Genomic DNA, 19529 nt, shown 5'->3' on the forward strand with positions numbered 1-19529 from the left:
GCTTCCTGCCAGCTGCAAAATAAATATTTGTCTTGTGGTTAATTGTCATCATTTCCACACAAGAAATGCAGGCAGGGATGAAGATTGACTTGAAGGAAATTAAATATTAAAAGAAGAAGAAGAAGAAGAAGAAGAAGAGGAAGAAGAAGAAGAAGAAGAAAAAGGAAGTTGTGAGAAAATGTTGCAGCGCTGCAGCACACCAGGCTTGTTGCCTCCAGAGATGGAAGAATTGAGGAGAAATAAGACAAGACACACAATAGCACTTCAAGACATTGACTGCATTTCTAGTTCCTTTTTCACATGGGCAGGGCCTGGAGTTCTTCCAAAGGCATTGCCTATACATAAACATGGACAACATTACTGTTGTATACATTAGGAACACAGGGAACAGCAGAGCAACCAGGATGCTGCTCTGTCAAATGTAAGCTCTGACTGGAGACTTTAACAATTCTGGGCTGCCTATGAATTTGCAACTAAAACTTCCTAATGTCCAGATTCTCAGTTCTGACCACTGGGCCTCAATCCAAAAACGATACTGAAGAAAGAAGAATCAAAGGACAGACTCATGGAGAGGTAAAACCAGCGGCTTTTTCACCTGCACTAATAGAACTGACCAAAACAAAATACTAGTTCATGCCATGGAACACTAGCTAACGATTTACAATGCCCAGAGGCTCAGGATGATGCACTGTAAACATCTACTTGCTGCAAGTTTAAAGTAGCAGCTTTGTATTAGTGATTAGATGATCAAATTAGTGATGAATTTGTTGAGCAGTGATAACGACCTCAAGTTTGTGATGAGATCTGTACCGTTAGTGTGAGATCTTACTTCCTCATAGCTTAATACTTGAAATTTGTTCAAAATGTTTGCTTAATGGACTAGTTCTCCAGGGATATTTCTCATCATCTTAAAAGTCCCACAAATTAAGTCCTATTTTTTGGTCATATTTTTTAATATGGGAGTACTGATAAAAAATAGAAACCACATCCTCCCTTAGTCTCAGTCATATGCTACCAGAGGACCTCATGCATTCTCTCCAGCAAATGTGTGACTATGAGATATGAACTGGTGATCTCATTCTTTTGTGAAAACAATACTAAAAAAAATTTATAATGATATATTCTTGTATACTACATGGAAGTTCTATTACACAGCTCTCATACATGAAAACGTCGATCACATTAGCTACATCTAAGAACAACTCGACATTAACATCCAGTCATATTCCAAACTGCTCTTCCTTTCTCTTCTTCTTTTTCTTCTGTGCACAACTCTAAGATGACCATCATAGGCTGAACATAAATCTTTATGCAAATATCAACAGCAAAGATCAGTGCTATTTCCATATTTAGGACTTCCTCAACTGCTAGAGCCACTCCTCTAAGATCCCTTCAGTGTAACTCCAACAGCTACCATTTATTACCAGCTTCATTTTGGAAAAAAAAAAAATGTTTTTTTTCACATTTCTGCTGTTTTCTTACCGTAAGCCAAGGACATTCTTTGCACATATTACAAATACTTCTAAATAAGAACCACCATTTCCTGTCTTACAGTTTTTTCTCTTCTAGCTCAAACCTCTCAGCAGATTCAGAATGCGACTGCAGACTGCAGAGGTAGGCTCTTTGTTTTTTCAGTTTTGGGACACGGGGCTGAAATCAACAGAACATGGGGAAGGTGTTTAAAGTGACAAGAGCCTTCATGTAAGACTAAATCTTTTACCTGCCGCACTGAGATGTTTTGCAAACTTCTATACAAAGCTAACTTTACTAACCTACACTTCTATGTACACTGAAAATTGCCTGAAGGTATCAAGACGTCTTTTTTCCCTCTAGAAGAGTTGGAATTTATCTTAGATTGATTTATTACCAATTCATATGAGAAGACAAGGCAAGTTTTTCTTAGATACACGTTACTGTTATCTCATAAAAGCAAAAATAATTTGATACAAAATCAAAGCTCTGATTGCTTCTATTTGAAAGTCAGAGAAGATAAAAGTTCAGTCTTCTTATGTGAGATTAACTCTGCCTGTTTATACATGGTCACTGACAAAACGCTGCCTTCACTTTTAGATGCACATGCTACCTCTTCACTACCTTATAAAGTTACTTTATCCTACAATCAACACCCCGTAATATTTCTCTTTTATTGTTCAATTACTTTAATTAGTTCAAAAGTTTTTCTTTGGTTCATCCAGCTACATCTGTTGGCTTTGTGTCATGCACTCTCCTGTAGATGAACAACGCATGCCTTCATAAAGTGTTTGAAGCTCCACATTGATAACAAAAAACACAAAGTTGTGGTGCCTGTTATTGGAAGTAGGAAATGTAGGAAGAAATAAACATGATTTCAATAGAATTAAGTATAGCCTAAATGTCAGCGTGCTTTGGGAATAACCTGGGGGATTTGTGGATGACAGGTGAACTCATACACAAGTTTCTTCTTCCCAGAGGTCCTTTCCAACCCCACGCTGACACCTCTTCATGGTACTTTGGAAGTAGTGATGAACCAGAACGTAAGCCTCTCCTGTCACTCAGACTCTGGATCTCCTCCTATCAGATATACACTATTTAAACACAGACAGAAGGTATCTGCTTTAAATAGGACAGACTTGACTCCAGTTTTGTTTAACTTAACTATCAATTCTGTCAGTGATCTGGGTGAATACAAGTGCAAAGCTGAGAATGAAATCTCCAATGGTGAAAAATACAGCAGAAGTCTCAACTTTACACTTAAAGGTATGTCTTGCTGTATTAATTTTCAGCACATTTTGTTTTATTGGATACAAGGAAGAAATTTTTCACAACAAAGGTGGTGAGGCATTGGAACAGGTTGCCCAGAGAATGCCCCATCATTGGGAATGTTAAAAGTCAGGTTGGACAGGGCTTTGGCAAACCTGGTCTAGTAAAAATATCCCTCCTTGATGATGGAGCTGAACTACTACGGACTGCTACAGTTACCTCAGGAGTCAGCAGTGCTGTTCTGGTATGTCTCAGTGAATACTACATCCTTGGCAGGCATCTCCTCCTCTGATGTTGCTGCTTAATTCAGAGTCTTGCTTTAGAGTTCGCTCTGTGATCGGCACTGAAGTCTTTTCAGGTTCTTTTTACTGCTGTTGTTTGTTTTTTTACAGAGCCAGTTTCCAAACCAGTGCTGAGCTCACCCAGTTCTCAAGCAAAGAAAGGACAAACTGTGACCTTGTCTTGTCTCTCAGAGAAAGGCTCTCTCCCTATCACATACACATTCTTCAAAGACAGACAGAGGATCCAGCCCCCGGTGAAGATGCAGACGAGGGAGGCAGCAGTGATTTCTGTACTTATCAAATCCTCTAATGACTTTGGAATGTATAACTGCAAAGCTCAAAATTGCTTTCGCAATAACACAAAATACAGCAACAGTTTCAATTTCACATTAGCAGGTATGCATGTATTACACAGTATACCAGTGCCAACAAACAACCAAGGACAGAATATAGTATGAATACAACTATTTAGCCAGAAACCTTATTCCTGCAATGTAACGCTCACAGTATAACTATTTGAATAGTAATTTTAACAACTGAGTTACTTTTAAATGAATGCAAAAAGACAATAACATGTAGCCTAGATAGCAGCAGTAGAAGTGACTCTGAAGGATGAGTGTCAAAGACTCACTTTTAGAAGAGATCCCTGGTCCACTTCACTCTGCCCTGGGGAGATCCTAGTTTCCCTTTTCTCTCTGATTTCTATGAAAGGGAGGGTTCATTGGCAGCAGCATCCTCCCCTCCTTCAGCTCTGGTGGTTGTGTGCAATTTGCACTGAGTAGCTCTGTTAACCTCAGCTAAACCAAAAGCTGAAAGAAATGCAAAGTTGTGATTTTAGCTGGCAGAAAATATTTCTAATACAAAATAACATTTCCTTACATAATCACTTATGTTTCTTTCTCCTTCTTTTTTTTTTTTTTTTTTTTTTTCCAGAAGAGAGAAGCAATTCTCAAGCCCTGATCATATCCCTTGGACTGATCTTCCTACTGTTAGCAATAGGATTTGCTCTGGCAATTCCATTTTTCATAATTCGTTCATATAAAGCAAGTGAGTTATTTGAATGTCTCCTTGCATCTTAGGAGGTTGTTAACTCACCTTTTAACCAGTCTGGGTGTAAAGACATTCAGTGTAAGACTTCTAGAGCCATTTTCAATGACAGGCATGAAAAGAGGGAAGCAAAGAAATAGCTAAAATAAGACAAATACTGAAAGGAAATGGGTGTTCTTGTTTCTAGTAAGGAAACTCTATTAAAAATGCCTCTGTTAAGGAAAGACATTGTTTTCATGATCAGTATTGAAGTATTCAAAAAATAACATGGAACTGTTAAACCACCCCTAAGACAAACAGATCCGTGCACATGGTTGACTTTTGTTTTGTTTTTGCAGAAAAATTTGCACCTACTACGTCCTCAACTGGCCATACTTCAACAGAGAAAGTAGAAGAGCCAGAAGACTATGTCACATACGCAGAGATTGGCAAGTTCACGTCACTTTCCACATAGCCACAAAACCTAAATGCAGGAGTTTGGTTTAGGAATACTCTTGTACCGTGTACAGCTAGTATGGACCAACTCATTGCACACAGCAGAATCAGCAGGAGGGAACACTTGCCAAGTGAGCTGTTAGTACTCCTACTGACCATGCCATGGCAGGTGCAACTCAGCATCCACCTGCTGGGCACTGCCTGCCATGCAGCCAAAACCACAGCTGATTAAATGCACTGAAATTCCATACCAAAATCTACCACAAATAGAAATAAATGTAGAACTGCTTTTGGTAACTTACAGCGAGGATAGGAACAGCCATTACAGAGGAAAGGAAAAGTAGAGGAGGATAAGTAAACCACAGGTGCAGTGCCCATTAATTAAGAGCCAAAAACAGGCTACAAGCAAGTTGCAGCAAAACAAAACACAGCCCCTGCATTCTGTTCAATCGTTTGTAACTGAGTTAACCACTGTTCTTCTTTAATCCAGAGCCAGTTCAACCAGAAGAAGAATATGTCAACCTCTCTGTTGTTAGAAGAGATGAACAAGGTGAGAACCATATTTTGTAGCAGGGGAATATCCCAATCTGCACAAACGTCTTTGGGGTGGGGGGGAGATTAGGGTTGGAATAGCAGAGAGTGAACAATAGCAGTTACATACTGAAAGTGCTAACTTACCATGGAAAATACATTGATATAACTTTATCTAAGCTAGAGGGGGAAAGATTCAACAGCTTAACTTTGGAACCATGCAGGAGATGTTACTAGCAACCAAACTGCTGATGGTGTATTAATTCTTCTGCTGCGTATCTTTACTAAAAAAACAAAAAAAACAAAAAACCACACAAATTATTCTACTCTTTTCACAGAAAACAGAGCATGTGCTACAATCTATTCAAAGGTCCTCATCAGAGATGGAGCACAAGGTAACATGGCCTGTGTGGTTAACTCAATTACGTATTTCTAAAGAATCTTGCAGTTCTCCCATACTTTGAGGTACCACCACATCTGCTCAGAGATAGCATTTAATTACTGACTGCCTGGCCTCAATTTATTCAACAGATCACAGTTAGTTGTTTACTACTAAGACAAATCCTTAAGTCCTTAACCTGGACAACATAAATTTGACAGCAAATTGATACATTGTGTTTTAGCAGAACTCTTTGCAAAATGGCTAAATCTGTGACCTTTGAAATCATTTCAGGCACAGACGTTTACAAAAGTTACTTTTATTAGATAGATTTAAGTTTATACATTTTTAGCCGATTCTATATACTTAGTTAAAAAGTCTTTCAACCTAGAAATGTGCATCATTTCCTTCATGGTAGTGTCTCTGCTTCTCAGCTGGACCACTCCATTCTCCAGAGTAGAATCGCTTATCAAGACCATGAAGAGAACACTCATCTCATCATACCTGCAAAGAAAGGATCACACCCATCACTGCTTTTGATGTATGAAATTTCAGATACGTTATGTATCGTAACCTGAACGTATTTATTCCAGCTATAATGCACTAGGTTCAGTGTCAAGACACTCATTTTCTTATGAGCATTCCTTGCTCTCCTGACTACGTTTCTTTAAATTATGTTTCTCCTTACTTTGTGTAAAGCTGCTCCAGAGATACCTGAGTGGTTTCAAGATAACCCGGCCAGACAGCGACTCTATTTTCAGACAGTTCATTGAACAATCCTTGACAAACCTGTGTTTATTTAAGAAAAAAAAAGTAAAAAGAACGATTTTGAGGATCTAGAAACAAACTGAACTCTATTACTTGCAATATTAGCATTCCTCGTTGGTATTAATTCACTGGCTGAAATGATCTCATAGTGGAAAGCAGTTTGGCAATTAAATCTCAGTTTTCATCTAACAAACACATCAGCTTAAGTTTCCTCCCTTCTGTGGAGACTGACTTAAGTAAAAAACAAACAAACAAACAAAAAGAACCTTAAAATCTGAAGATGCAAACCACGAGTTAAGATAAGATTAAGAATCTGAGAGGGATTTTGTTATTTATTTCACCTATTTTTTTTTCATGAAGCAAATTCCGACTTACTAATAGTACTAAAAGTAGTGTGTTAAAGCAGAGACGGCATCTGCTTCCCCACTGTACTCCTTCAGCAATGACTCACAAGCTCACTGTGAGGAAGCATTATGAAATACGTGCAAATATGAATCTCAGAACTGAAATAGCAGCATGACTTTCACCAACATAAACAGCGCCTGACTTTCAACTGAAAGTCACATGGGAAGCTAACACTATATATTAAAATGTGTTCTCACCACATACCTGTCGCAGCTCTGTTGTTGGACCTTTCCCTACATCCAGAGCCACTTTGATAGGTGTTAAACAAGGATGAAGTTTGAGTACCTAATAATTTCACAAAAAGCCAGAGATTACTAAGCGTGGTTAGTACAGCCGTTCAAACGGAACTACAGAACATTATAAAGTCATTTGAAATTTTCTCACGGAGGTGAAGCAGTTTGCTACTAAAGGCTCTAAACACACAGGCCAATATTTCAGATACTCAATACATATTGCAGCTAGGTCAGCACAATGTAAATTACCATTCTGGCTGAGCCCCAGAAGAGATGAAGATCTGTTAGTAAAGCTTTAGCAGGACATGGGAGATCAAAGAGACAGCCCACTAGACAGTCACTATCCAGCCTACTGCTGCTTCTTCAAGACAAACACCTGTTTGATTAGCAAGCACCGTGTGACTGCTAGCACTCTAACTCCACAAAACCACAGTAAAAGCTCTTCTCAGAAACCCCAAACTCTGCTGGAAGCATCTTCTCTCCCTCTCAAAGCAACTACGTTCCAATTCCTCCCAATTACACTTATATGGCAAAAGCTTACTGCCCATTAGTATGATCAAGGTATGAAAGGAAAAGCGATCTCTGAATGAGAGAAAAAATGTTTACGTGGACAAAAAGGACAACAGAAGTAGTCCCATGGGCCCAGTCTATTGCTAGTAGTGAAAACTGTTCTGCCTGGACCCCTTGGGGAAGGGAACAGAGACATGGAAGAAAGAGATGACTGAATTTATCACCTTCTCTAAGGATCATTAGGTTTGCACTCAACACAGTGCTCTCAAACAACAAAAGCACTTTGCTGCTTGCTTTCACAGGCACACTGACCTCTGCTGACCTAGGTTGTGATTTTGGGCATGCAGGCCCAGCACATCCCTCTATCATCCACTCTCCCTTTCAGTAGTTACCTTTCTCTGTGAGCTTTTCTTTGTTGTCAGTGGATTCTCAGCCAGTTGTAAGGAATCAAAGAGATAAGCTAATGCTCCTAGGTCCAGGTTTCCACTCACAGACAGAACATGAGGCAGAACACTCCTCCTTCCATCCCGGCCCTGATGAGGTAAAAAACAATAAATTACAAAAGCCACCAACCAACCAACCAACCATGATGGGGTGAATACCTGAAAACTGCCTCAGAGGGTCTTTTATTTACTGTACATTTAAGGAGGCACTGAGCTCAAACACCCTTCTGATATTCAGACATATCTTACCATCAGCTGCATTTTAAAGTTACTGGCAACCTTGGCATGTAACACAGTAATTCAAGTAGCTTGTAACAAAGTGAAGAACACAGCTCACTGCTGATTTCAAAGAATTAACTCCATGCATAAACAATGTAGCATCACTATTTCGTCTCCTTATGAAAATAACATCTGCCAAAGAAGGTCTGATAGCAGCATATCATTTATACTGACCTTACCAGAAAAGAAATAGTCACACAACTGGATCAGCAAATAAAACATCTCATCTTTATCATAAAAGATTCTCGATAGGGTAAGGTAATGCTCACCAGTAACTTCGACCTGTCCCCTGGGTACATCTGCAACAGTTCAGTGTCACCAAGGTTTTTCAATGTTTCTATTGTTTCCATCCCCCAAGGAAAGTCATAATGCAAATTAAATCCCCGTCTTCCTTCTTCATCCTGAAAGTCACTGCTGCTGAAGTTGGATGGGCCCACTGCAAACTGAAAACCAAAGATATAAGAGGTGTCCTACTACTGTGAATGCTGTATTAGCTACAAAAAGCACAGCTGTGATGTCGACAGAAGCTCATCCTTCACAGCACTGTTACCTTTCTCCACCATTGCAGCCTCTGACGTAACCAATAATCCAGCCACTGTCCTGCAGTTCTGGGAGAGCTAAACCATGTAAGTAACGATGTTGTCCTTTCGCCTATTCTTTAAACAATAGCAAGGTCAGCAAGTTAACTCCTTCAAAAACAACAGGAAAGAAGCAAGAAACAGTTTTCAAGAGTAATCCAAGTTGAAACAACTAAGCATGCTTTGTTTGGGTATGAAGGGGGATTTATCACTCTTTATTAGTCTACCTTCTAAGCTTATCGCTGTGTTGTTCACCGCCTGGAATGGAGTGAAAACATACTCCAACTTCAGCAAGGCCACAGGGCAGTCTCTTGTTCACAAATTCTAAGCAGCTAACGTACTGTGCCAAAGCACCTGCCAACAGACAATAAGCAACTGCAGCAGCCGCGAGGCATTTTAACCACAGTAGAGATGACGGTACGTTTATCTGCAAGAGGAAATGAAGGCAGTAACAATGATTTAAGACCCCACTGCTACGTACTGCTTATGTAATAGCATCAAGCTATACTTTGTGTTCCGTGCACATGAGCTCAGCAGCTCACAGCCCGCACACGTGGGCACCGTGATTCCAGCAACCCACCCCTCGCTGCAGGGCAAAGTGCGAAGCGCACACCGTCACTGCTGCAGCTCACAGCGTCACTGCTGCAGCTCACACCGTCACTGCTGCAGCTCACACCGTCACTGCTGCAGCTCACACCGTTACTGCTGCTCGGGAGGGCCGCGCACAGATGGCAGCAACGAGCCGCTCCCCCCGCACTGCCACAACCGGACACTGAGTTCCCCTGAAGGCAGCCGTGAACGGCCCGGGCCGCCCGAGCTGTGAGGAGCGCCGCCTCGTCCCCCCCCCGCGCTGACGTGCCGGTGCCTCAGTTCGTACCGGGCAGCATGCTCTCCCGAAGCACTCCCGCGCTGCACAGCGCTTCTCGCAGAGCCGCCCCGCCGGACTCCCGGCCGCGGTCCCCGCTCTGCAGAACTTCGTGCAGCGTTTCCGAGTGCAGCAGCCGCAGATCGCCCTGAGCCCGCGTTGTGCCGGCGGAGGGCTGGCCGAGCAGCGGGGAATCCACCGCCAGCACCTGCTCCCGGCGGGTCAGCACCGCGTCCCACCACTGCGCGGCCAGGTTACCCCGCAGCGCCACGCCCAGCGGCCCGAAGCGGAGCTGCGCGCTTCGATCCCGCGGCTCCGGGTCGCCCCTCAAGAAATGCCGCCTCCGGCACACCTCCAGCAGCAGCTGCTCCCGCCCGCTCGCCGCCTCGCCGCCGGCCTCCGCGTAGGGCCGTGCCGGAGGTCCGGCCTCCAGCCCCTGGCCGGCGAGCGGCCGCTGCCTGAGGCGAGCGGGGCTGCACAGACGGCGCCCTTGGCGGCAGCCCAGCGCCATCTTCCCCGCCGCCCTCACAGCTGAGGGGGCGCCGCGAGCACCGCGCGCGCCGGAAACGGGGCTGGCGCGCGGCCCCGCACGAGGCCAGCGGACATGGCGGACGCGCACGCGCACTGTCTCGCCTGCAGGCCGCCTGCCGCCTCGCGGCCTTCGTCCGTCCCGGCCGCGCCGAGCCCCGAGGGGTTACGGGGAAATAGAGGAGCCGCAGGGCACGAGGCTGCAAAGCAAAAACCCCTAACGCTTAACGCACATCTCCTCGGAGCGGCTGCACGAGCTCGTTATGCTGCGCAGCGATACGTGGCTTCCTGCTGAGGAAACGCACCGCTCGCACGGCTGCAGCTGGGGCGGAGAACGAGGCGAGCGGCGCTGCAGCAATGGAAAATTCCACACACGCTTCATCGCGGCTTTGGAGCGCGGCCAGAGGGCGGAGCTGAGCCGGGAGATACTGCGGGGAGCAGCAGCGAAGGGCTCCGCGACGGGACGGCCCGGCGGGGCGCAGTGGCAGCGGGGCGCCTTTAAGCGCGGGCAGGGCCACGGGCTGAGCCGAGACGCGTCAGTAGGGCAGTGGGGCAGGAAAAACACCGCGCAGAACCTGCTGGGCTGACACGGGGCCGGATCCGCTGCCGACGCGAAGCCCCGCGTCCATTCCTGGTACTGAGAACTACGGGAGCTTTAAGTGCAAACGTTGAGGGCAAAACGTTGTGCCTTTAATAGGGAAAATAAACCCTGAGACACGCAGGCCTCGTAACCCACACCTAGAAGCAAAACAACCAGGGGCTGCATTATTTCACTTCCATTATTAAACACAGAGGTGCACCAGGAACCCCAAACCCTAACTCTGGCCTCTGTGTTAGTTCACCTCAGGACTATGTTACACAGCGCCCCTAACACAGCTGGGCTTCATCTTAACAAGGTTTGGTGTCAGAAGAAAATCTACTTCACAGCACAGTTCAGAGACAGAAGCTCACAGTATAAACACTAACATGGATTATGCTGTAGTTAATAGTAGCACAAGTTGAGACTTGGGGGAAGACAGCAAAGTAAGCTGAGGAAAATGCAAGTGAAGTTCAAGAGGCTTGAAATCAGAGTCAGAATAACCTGGACAGAATCTCACCCCAATTCTTACATCAGTGAAGAGTCGTTTTTACCTTTAAAAAATGATTATTGTTAAAAGTGGGAACTGAAGATGAACGTTCAGATGAATTTTAAGCTACTGTTGTTGAAAGCATTCAGTAACAAACCCAGAATCATCAAATGCTTTTGCTTGCCCCCAGCTCTGCTCCCCATCAAGGAAATGCTTAGAACACTCCTTTGCTGAGCAGCGAGGCTTTAGCTGCATGCAGGGGATGTACAAATGTCAGGAAAAAACCCCCCATTCCCTGAACAGCCCGCTTCCCCCCTCCCACTGCCGCAAAGAAATCACCGCTCAATACCAGTTTAAGTATAATTTGAAGTTTTAATACTAAAGATCTTCCCATTTCTCTGAAGCTCATAGTAAGCCTGCATGCTAACTCACAAGGCCTGACAGCTGTAGACACATTACACTCAAGCCTAGTCTGCACATATGCAACAGTTATGGTGCTGCAAAAAAGCTTCCTACACTGGTGGCAGAAGCTCGTTAGCAACACCACTTCAGCAGAGCTTTGGTTAGCGAGATTTCCAGCTATACCATCACTCCAAGGAATCTTCTCCAAAATAAAGAAAACAAACTGGCCCTATGCTAATCAGACAAGGAAGAAGACCATTTCCAACTGCTATTTAGTAGCCAGCTTTGCTTTTCTTCCCCACCAAATAGAGCCTGCCATGCTAAGCAATCTAGCCCAATCAAGGCAAGGCTGGTTTCTTTTTATATAAGCTTAAATGTTTAATCAGACACAGTTGAGAAACCTTTCTAGAATATAAAAACATTTGACATTCCATTAGTGTAAAGTTGTGCACATGTTGAGAAAATTGCCATCTGAAAGAAAATTCGGTCTTCAAATATCTTTATTGGAAGGCCATGCACTGCCTTCTGGTACTGTATTTCAAATCACTGTACATTTACTTTGAAAACACTGTCTGCATTTTCTAGTACAAAAAACTAAAAATTGTTTCCGGAATGTAGAGAAATATTCAACTTAAATAGCGAAAAAGTGCACCATAATTACTGCTGCACTGCAGTCATTTCTGCGCTTCCCATTTCTTAAATAACTATCCTGTTCTGAGATAACACACAATATAAAGAGCAATTATGAAAAACTGAGACATTTAAATACACTAAGTTATTGAGAATAACTCGCTGGCATTGGGTAACCTATCATAGGAGCAGCACCAGTGGCAGGATACGCATACTGCTGTTGGTTCATGCCATTGTGCATATTTGCAATGTTACTTCCGTACTGCTGATCATAGCCATTCTGGTAAGCTCCTGCAGGGTTACCAGCCCTGAAGCCAGCCTGCATGCCTGCAGCTGCAAAGCCATTTCCAAAAGGAGTTCCATTACTGAAACTCTGGGCGCTGTACGCCCCATTTTGAGCTTTGGCTCCAAAGTCTCTCTTTCCTAGTGCACCATAAGTTCTCTCAAAGTTCTCCCTCTCTCTAAAGCTACTAAATCCACCCCTTTTGCCCGCAGAGTATCTGTCACGTCGGTCACCTCGGGAACGACCTATTAAAGAGACAAGACAGTTAGATATCTAAGAGCGATCAAGGCTGCACTTTATTTACCATCTGGTGAGTTCAACTCGTGAACATTCTTTTCCTTTGTGCCCCAGCAAGTCAAAGTCCACTGAAAAGGTTTTCCAGTTTTTAACTGGACTCATTGGGCACACAATTACATGAAGGCTGCCTAGACTCCTTTCCCTAACGAGGGCAGGGTCATACACTCTCCCCTGCCCATGCCATGGCATGAAGGAAAGTTGCTTTAGTCTCACCAATAGGACAGTTACATCCAGTTATCTCCTAACTGTAAGAGGAAGCTGAATAGCTCAGCCTCCCTGCAAAGTCTTTTAATGCAGAACAAGTGAGCCTGAAGCCCATCTTTGACAATCATCAGCCACAGCTCACAAGATGCTCTACAGCACAACACTGTGAGGGCAGGTTTTGCTCACATGACTAGTGTTAACACCTTTGGAGATCACCTTAACTGGCAAATAAGCTGGATACGAATCCATTTTTGAGGGGCTAGAGATTTCCAGTTTGTTCTGAGAGAAAAGCTATGCACTGTTAACAACAGCACTTACCTGAACCTCTGTCTTCAATCAACTGAAGCAATTTAGGGTTGATGGCTTGATTAGCCTCCCGAAGCACAGAGATGAGGTCATTTACTTGCTTAATATTGTTAGGAGTAAAGAATGTATATGCTGTGCCTGTTTTGGTACTGCGGGCAGTTCGTCCAATTCGGTGGATATAGTCCTCTGAGGAGTTAGGGTAGTCATAATTGATGACAAATTTCACATCTTCCACATCTGTAAAGTGTTGCAGTGTGGCAAAAAGCGAGGTACAAAGTTTTGCACACCACAACAGCCAAATCGAAGATAAACGTTAGACAATAGTACTTTCAATGAAATAATGGCTGCAAAGAACAGTGTTAGAATTATCCATTTCTGCATGAATATTGTGGAAGAGGAAGATATGCACACTCCGTCTGCTCCCGTCTTATCACCCACCCTGTGATCCAAAACCTTACCATAAAGGAGTATGCATTTGCTTGTCAATCCCAACTCAAGAGTCCCCTTTACAAATCATCAAGTGACATCTGAATGCTTCTTGCAGTAGGGCCACTAAAGCTCACAGCAGCCTCTTCATGTGCTCATTTGAGGACCTTAGAGTAAAAACATACAAGGTCCTTCACATACACACTCATTAGAAGCTCAAAAAAAAAGGGCCACACTGCTCGTCTTGCCAAGACCTTTGAACTGCAGCTGCAAGAAAAACATACCTGTCCCCCAAAAGTCACCAAGTTGTTTTTATGCACTGTCTCGTCTAGGCAAGCACTTCCAAGAAGCCAGCGTTCACTTGAGAATGTGTCTCTCTCTGGCAGGTCTCGACATGACGACTACATATAGGTGGAGGAACTTCGACTTTCAAAGGCATTTAGAAAAGCCAATGCTTTCCTGCCCCACTTGCTAAGGTGAGAGGTGGACTTTTGCTCAGATTTCATGTGCCAGTACTCACCAATTTGTACAAGGCTTAGTACGTTTTAAAGCTGCTCTCTCCATTTCATGGTTGGAAAAAAAATTTCACTGAACATTCAAGTTTGTGATTCTTTTCCTCAACATTTCAAACTCACCGAAATTCAAAGACCCACAGATCACAGCAGACAGTATGCACAAAACTAACAGTACTGCACCATGGCAAATCATGCAAAGCATGGAGAGAAGAGAAATACCAGGGCAAAGTGAACTGTGAATGAGGCTGCTTATTTCATGAGAGAACAGTTTATGGGGGAGTTGTTTAAAGGATGATCTTTGCCTTTTGAAGATTACTGGCACACAATGCTCTCAGTTTTCACCTCTCTATTTGACTGGAAGCAGCCAGCCGATCACTTCCACTAGTCCTCCATCCCCCTCGAGTCCTCCGATTGTCATGCCTAGGCCTTGCCACAAAGACTGCACCTTTATGTGAAGAAAACTTAGAAAAATGCAGAGGTTAAAGAAAGCAATAGACTTTCTTTAAATAACTTTGGGCAACTGGCATTACGAGTTGTACTAACCTAGACCTCGGGATGCAACATCTGTAGCAATCAGGATTGGTGCTTTTCCATGTTTGAATTCTGTAACACAAGCAACTCTCATCAGTCTCTTCACGCATCAAATACCAGATGGCCTGCTTACCAAACTGCTGAAATACTCACCATTTAGAACCCAGTCTCGCTCCTGCTGGCTTTTATCACCATGAATACCCATCGCTGGCCACCTGAAAATACACAAGTTGACTGACCTCAAATAATCGAGTACTTTCATTATTATTATTATTAGACAGCTACTGGGACATTCTCAACAGCTTCTGGATTCAGCTTTTCAGCTGACACCTGGTCAGACAGCTGGACACCAATCACAGGTGGTCACTAGTAAGAATCAAGAGCATGTTTGGTCTATTGGGGTGGATCGTTTAAGTTCATGTTTCAACTTACCCATCTCTCCTCATCTTCCTGGTAAGATCATCACACCGTCTTTTGGTTTCCACAAAAACAATTGTCTTATTTTCCTTCTCACTCATTATTTCCTCCATCAAACGAATAAGCCTGTCATGAAGAGATAATGAAGCATTCACTACCCACACTGTGCAATTTCTCCTTTCAACATGGAGGGCTTCTAGCAGTATTAAATTAGCATTTAATACCCATTAAACTCATCCCAGCTGATACAGAAGTTAAAAATCAACCATCAGAAACATATTGAGTGTTTCACCCCCCCACTAGCTACTCACTTGTCGTCCTTCTCTACGTCATGGCACACATCAACAATCTGAAGGATGTTGTGGTTTGCACTCAGTTCCAATGCACCGATGTTGATGTGTACATATTCTTTTAAAAAGTCTTCAGCCAGCTGCCTAACTTCCTTTGGCCACGTGGCACTCCACATCAGAGTCTGCCTGTCAGGCTGGAGAAGAAGATTTTATCAGTACAAAATTAACATACGATTAAGTCAAACATAAACACAGAAGTCTACCCAGAAGTCTGAGCTAACTGCGCTATCCTTGTTTTAACAAACACTGGTGTTTCTGTAGTACCATTAAATGCAGCTACCATTTATACTCACTCTTATCTGATCCACAATCTTTCTGATTTGAGGTTCAAATCCCATGTCAAGCATCCTGTCGGCTTCATCAAGGACAAGGTAAGTGCACCTCCTGAGGTTGGTCTTTCCAGCTTCTAAGAAGTCTATAAGTCTTCCAGGTGTTGCAATGCAGATTTCCACACCTAAAAAAAATTGCAAGAAAAAAACCAATCAATCAGTAAGTCAGATGAGCAGCTTTCACATCGCCTTACACAGATGCATCCAGACTGATCCTTACCTCTTTCTAGATCACGAATTTGTGGTCCCTTTGGAGCACCTCCATAAATACACGTAGACTTCAAGCGACATGCTCTGCTATATTCAGCAGCTACTTGCTGCACTTGCTGAGCCAGTTCCCGAGTTGGTGCCAGCACAAGACACTAGAGGAAAGATACCCAGCGTTTAGTTCCGTACATGAAATTTCTAGTCTTACGTTTTAAATCAGGAAGTCTTTATACACCACTTCAATGCCAGACTGACTAAATTGAACATCTCAAACCAAATCAACAAAGTTAAGTAACATCTCCATTACTAAACACAAGCTGGTGATGTGTGATAAAATACTCAAAATTCACTCTAGCTTCTAGTGGATGGCAACTTCCAAAATGGAAGATCAATTCTGTTCTGTAAAACTTTATAGAACCCTATCAGAGCTTATGGGCTGTTCTTGGGAGACTACAAAAAGAAAAACCCAGAACACCACGCATGGGCCACTTTAAGGGTTTCCATGATGAACTATGCACTCCTGTTAACATGGACAATTAGACTGTGAGAAATCCACCTTCTCTAGTAGCTAAGATCCTTTCTCTTCAGAATACTTACAATAGGTCCATCTCCTCTCTCCAGGAATGGCTGATGATTTATATGCACAATAGCAGGCAACAAGTACTGTTCAGAAGAAAAGAAATGCCACGTTAGAGTTTATTCCTGGAAGCACTCAGCCTGCCTTTCACCAGGCTGTACTTTTACTGCTGAAATCCAGCAATATGCCACATAACAATCACAACTTACAGACAGTGTTTTCCCTGATCCAGTCTGCGCAACTCCAACCATATCTAATCCACTCAGGGCAACAGGCCATCCTTGTGCTTGAATAGCAGTAGGCTCGGTGAAGTTCTGCCTCTGAATCACCTCCATAACATTTGCTTGAAGAGAAAATTAGAGCTTAACTCACAAGTCGTAAATCAAGACAGGAAAAAATAAAAAAATATGTTAGCCACCACTTACCAGGAAAGTTAGCTTCATAGAAGTTTATTATTGGTTTTGGACAGTTATGGCCCCTAACTGTGACTTCTTTGCTTGACCTGTACTGCTCAACCTCTTGCTGCAAAAGAAAAACCTCATTACTGGAAACAGCTTTGGCACGGAAGTTCCTTAAGTTACTGCATCCACACACGCTGGGTCCCATGACCCTAAGCATGTTTGTGCCTGTTTACTTCTGCGTGAGTTGGTTGGGTACGTACCGCAGTTCGTCTAACTACGTCAGGATGTTCTTGATAGAAGTTCTTTTCAAATTTGGGCAGTTCATCTAAATTCCATTTCTTTTTGGTAAGCTTTTCCCCGGGGTTTCCAAATTTTTTCCCAGAAAGCGGACCAGCTCGACTTCCTCCAAAACGAGGGGCTCCAAACCTAAAGAATATATCACAGTTTAGGATCCAAGAGCAAATTTGTTCTCCTCTTCCTGTTATGTAACTGCTATCTTTGTGGTATGCCCTGTAACTTCACAGTTCAGATTTACCAACCCCACCTATGAGATATTAAGCTTTCAAAACTGAAGTCGCAGATGCAGCAACCCACCCATCTTCACACTCACAAGGTGAAGTAACACATTACTTTGCAGCTCCCATAAAACAGAATGGCCTACTGGCAAGTTACAGCGCAGGTAAGGTAGTAACATGAACACCACTGTATTACTCCACGATCAAAATGGTTTCCTACCCAACTGACACTCCCATTTTGTCAGCCTACAGAAAGCAGGCAGGGGTTGTTACAAAACCCGGGTACAACTTCCCTGTACGTGTTTTTACCACGTATCCGAAAACTTCTCTCAGTGACCGTGCTTTGTGAGGACACGCGTTTTCTGTTAATGTTTTATTAACCTCATGCCCCTCTGTTCTGAAAAGCGACACCGCGCAGCCTGCCCTATCCTGCCCTATCCTATCCTGTCCTATCCTATCCCAGCAGCCCTAAAGCGCAGCTCGGCGCGGCTCAGCGCCTGCAAGAAGCTCCGCTGAGCCGAAGCCGAGCGCGGAGCTGCCTCCCAACGTCCGCCCGCTGCCCGGCACCGGGTGCGCGGGGAGCGAACCTTCACTGCACAGCGCTCCCAGAGGGGACCGAGCCGAGCGGCCGCTGCTTCCTGCCAGCGCTGTTTCCTTTGTCTCTCATTTCTGTCTACGCCACATTTTCCAGGCGCTGCCATTTTAGAGTCTGAGCTGGGCGGAGGGGGGGGAGGGGGGGGGTGGAGGAGGAGGAACAAAGGCAGCAGCAGCAGCCGGCATTTTGATTTCCCCTCAGTCACCGCATGGCGGGGCCGGCCATTAACATCCGCTGACACAACACAAAGCGGGAGCCGGCCGGCTCCTGCCAGCAACGGCTCGAGCCGCCGTCCGCCCTGCGAGGGCAGGGAAGGAGGAAGAGGGAACCGCCCCACCGAGAGCTCCTCGAGGCTCCGCCATGGCCAGGAGCCGGGCCGACCCACTGACCCACAAACCCCGTCCCGCCCGCCGCCCCCCGAGGCAGGGCTGTCGGAGGACTCTCCGCGGACCACCCACCGACCCCTCGCAGCCTCCACACGCCTCCCCCGCCCACGCTCCCACCTCCGCCCGGATCCGGAGGCCGCGCTGTGTGTGACCCGGGAGCCGCGGCCGCCCGCGCAGCGGGGCCGCCCCCACACGCGCCGGATCCCCCCCCGCCGCCCCTCGCGGAGCTCCGGAGACTCAAAAAGCGGAGCCGGGCTCCCAGCCCACGGGCCCGGCCGCCATTTTGAGCAGCCTCCAAAGCAGCACGCGGAACCCCGCGGTCGGGCTGAGAGTCCGGACGCTGGCGGCGACTGGCGCCGGCCGGGCCCCCGGACTCACCCTCTGTCCCTGTCGCTGGAATACCCGGGCATGGCGATGGCGGCGGTGGGCGAGACGGTCCCGATCGCTAAAAAAAGGTGACGAAGGACACGACGCGGTCCGGCGCCGTCGCTGGGGGCCACAGAATGTAGAGCGCCTCACCGCCCCGATGCCGGTTATATACGGCGCCGCGCGGGCCGCTGGGAGCCGGGCGGTGACGCAGGCGCAGAACCCGCCCCTGCTGTTACACAAGCGGCCCGCAGTCCCCGCCCCCTCCCGCTGACCGACCGGCTTCTGCGCCGGGGCCGGAAGTGCCCCTCCCTCCGGGGCGTGGCCTCCGCCGCCGGCACCACCCGCCCTCTCCTCCCCCCGCCCCCGCGCGGCGGTGCGCGAGCGGCTGCGCCTGCGCAGAGCGGTTGGCAGGCGGCGGGTCGCGGCCTGGTGGCGCCAAGGGAAGCGCTGGGCCCGGCGCGGGGCGGCCCGTGAGAAGCGCCGGGTTTGTGGCCGAAGGGCCGCGGCTGTGTGCGGTGATGTCCACACAGACACCCGGGAGCCGCCTGGGGAACGTCTCGAGGGCTCGGAGCCATAAACAGGGCCGCGTTATCCTGTAATCGTTCCTTGAAGCCCCGCCCTCGCTTTTAGGGCGATTAAAGCAGTTCGAGGTGCAAATCCTTGCGGCCTTAGCGGGTTGGCCACAAAGAATCAGGGGAGCA

General features: G+C 45.7%; 4 protein-coding genes across 7 annotated transcripts in view; 1 reads left to right on the top strand and 3 right to left on the bottom strand.

Moving 5' to 3' along the window:
- PECAM1 (platelet and endothelial cell adhesion molecule 1) overlaps positions 1-5246 on the bottom strand; it is a 31885-nt gene extending 26639 nt beyond the window's left edge. Inside the window, exons 1-2 of the mRNA XM_072351809.1 lie at positions 5181-5246; positions 3652-3829 (exon numbers count right to left, since the gene is read on the bottom strand). The gene's annotated coding sequence lies outside the window, so the exon portion shown is untranslated. The remainder of the gene's footprint in view (positions 1-3651; positions 3830-5180) is intronic.
- Positions 1151-7274, top strand: MILR1 (mast cell immunoglobulin like receptor 1). 2 transcript variants are annotated; one of them, XM_072351813.1, is made up of 9 exons: positions 1151-1483; positions 1570-1614; positions 2449-2736; positions 3132-3416; positions 3954-4067; positions 4406-4495; positions 4993-5052; positions 5372-5428; positions 5847-7274. In XM_072351813.1, exons 1-9 carry the CDS (start codon positions 1450-1452, stop codon positions 5870-5872), a joined length of 999 nt encoding a protein of 332 aa, XP_072207914.1. In that variant the 5' UTR covers positions 1151-1449; the 3' UTR covers positions 5873-7274. The 2 variants fall into 2 exon arrangements, with proteins under 2 accessions (XP_072207914.1, XP_072207917.1); XM_072351816.1 differs by lacking the exons at positions 5372-5428; positions 5847-7274 and having other exon boundaries at positions 1450-1483; positions 4993-5137.
- Positions 5674-10288, bottom strand: POLG2 (DNA polymerase gamma 2, accessory subunit). 2 transcript variants are annotated; one of them, XM_072351811.1, is made up of 8 exons: positions 9506-10288; positions 8856-8982; positions 8601-8706; positions 8320-8493; positions 7721-7861; positions 6790-6870; positions 6101-6201; positions 5674-5916 (listed from the first exon to the last, which is right to left on the bottom strand). In XM_072351811.1, exons 1-8 carry the CDS (start codon positions 10002-10004, stop codon positions 5751-5753), a joined length of 1395 nt encoding a protein of 464 aa, XP_072207912.1. In that variant the 5' UTR covers positions 10005-10288; the 3' UTR covers positions 5674-5750. The 2 variants fall into 2 exon arrangements, with proteins under 2 accessions (XP_072207912.1, XP_072207913.1); XM_072351812.1 differs by having other exon boundaries at positions 5800-5916; positions 6127-6201.
- Positions 10289-11440: 1152 nt separating this feature from the next.
- Positions 11441-18994, bottom strand: DDX5 (DEAD-box helicase 5). Of its 2 annotated transcripts, none has more exons than XM_072351614.1 (13): positions 18838-18994; positions 17224-17389; positions 16988-17084; positions 16772-16905; positions 16583-16648; positions 15999-16140; positions 15743-15903; positions 15411-15583; positions 15115-15225; positions 14836-14897; positions 14695-14754; positions 13223-13447; positions 11441-12648 (listed from the first exon to the last, which is right to left on the bottom strand). In XM_072351614.1, the coding sequence occupies exons 1-13, from the start codon at positions 18867-18869 to the stop codon at positions 12266-12268; spliced, it is 1812 nt and encodes a 603-aa protein (XP_072207715.1). In that variant the 5' UTR covers positions 18870-18994; the 3' UTR covers positions 11441-12265. The 2 variants fall into 2 exon arrangements, with proteins under 2 accessions (XP_072207715.1, XP_072207716.1); XM_072351615.1 differs by having other exon boundaries at positions 18862-18984.
- Positions 18995-19529: the final 535 nt, after the last annotated feature.

The sequence above is a fragment of the Excalfactoria chinensis genome, chromosome 17 (genome assembly GCF_039878825.1).
Source record: "Excalfactoria chinensis isolate bCotChi1 chromosome 17, bCotChi1.hap2, whole genome shotgun sequence".
Classification (NCBI taxonomy): Eukaryota; Metazoa; Chordata; class Aves; order Galliformes; family Phasianidae; genus Excalfactoria; species Excalfactoria chinensis.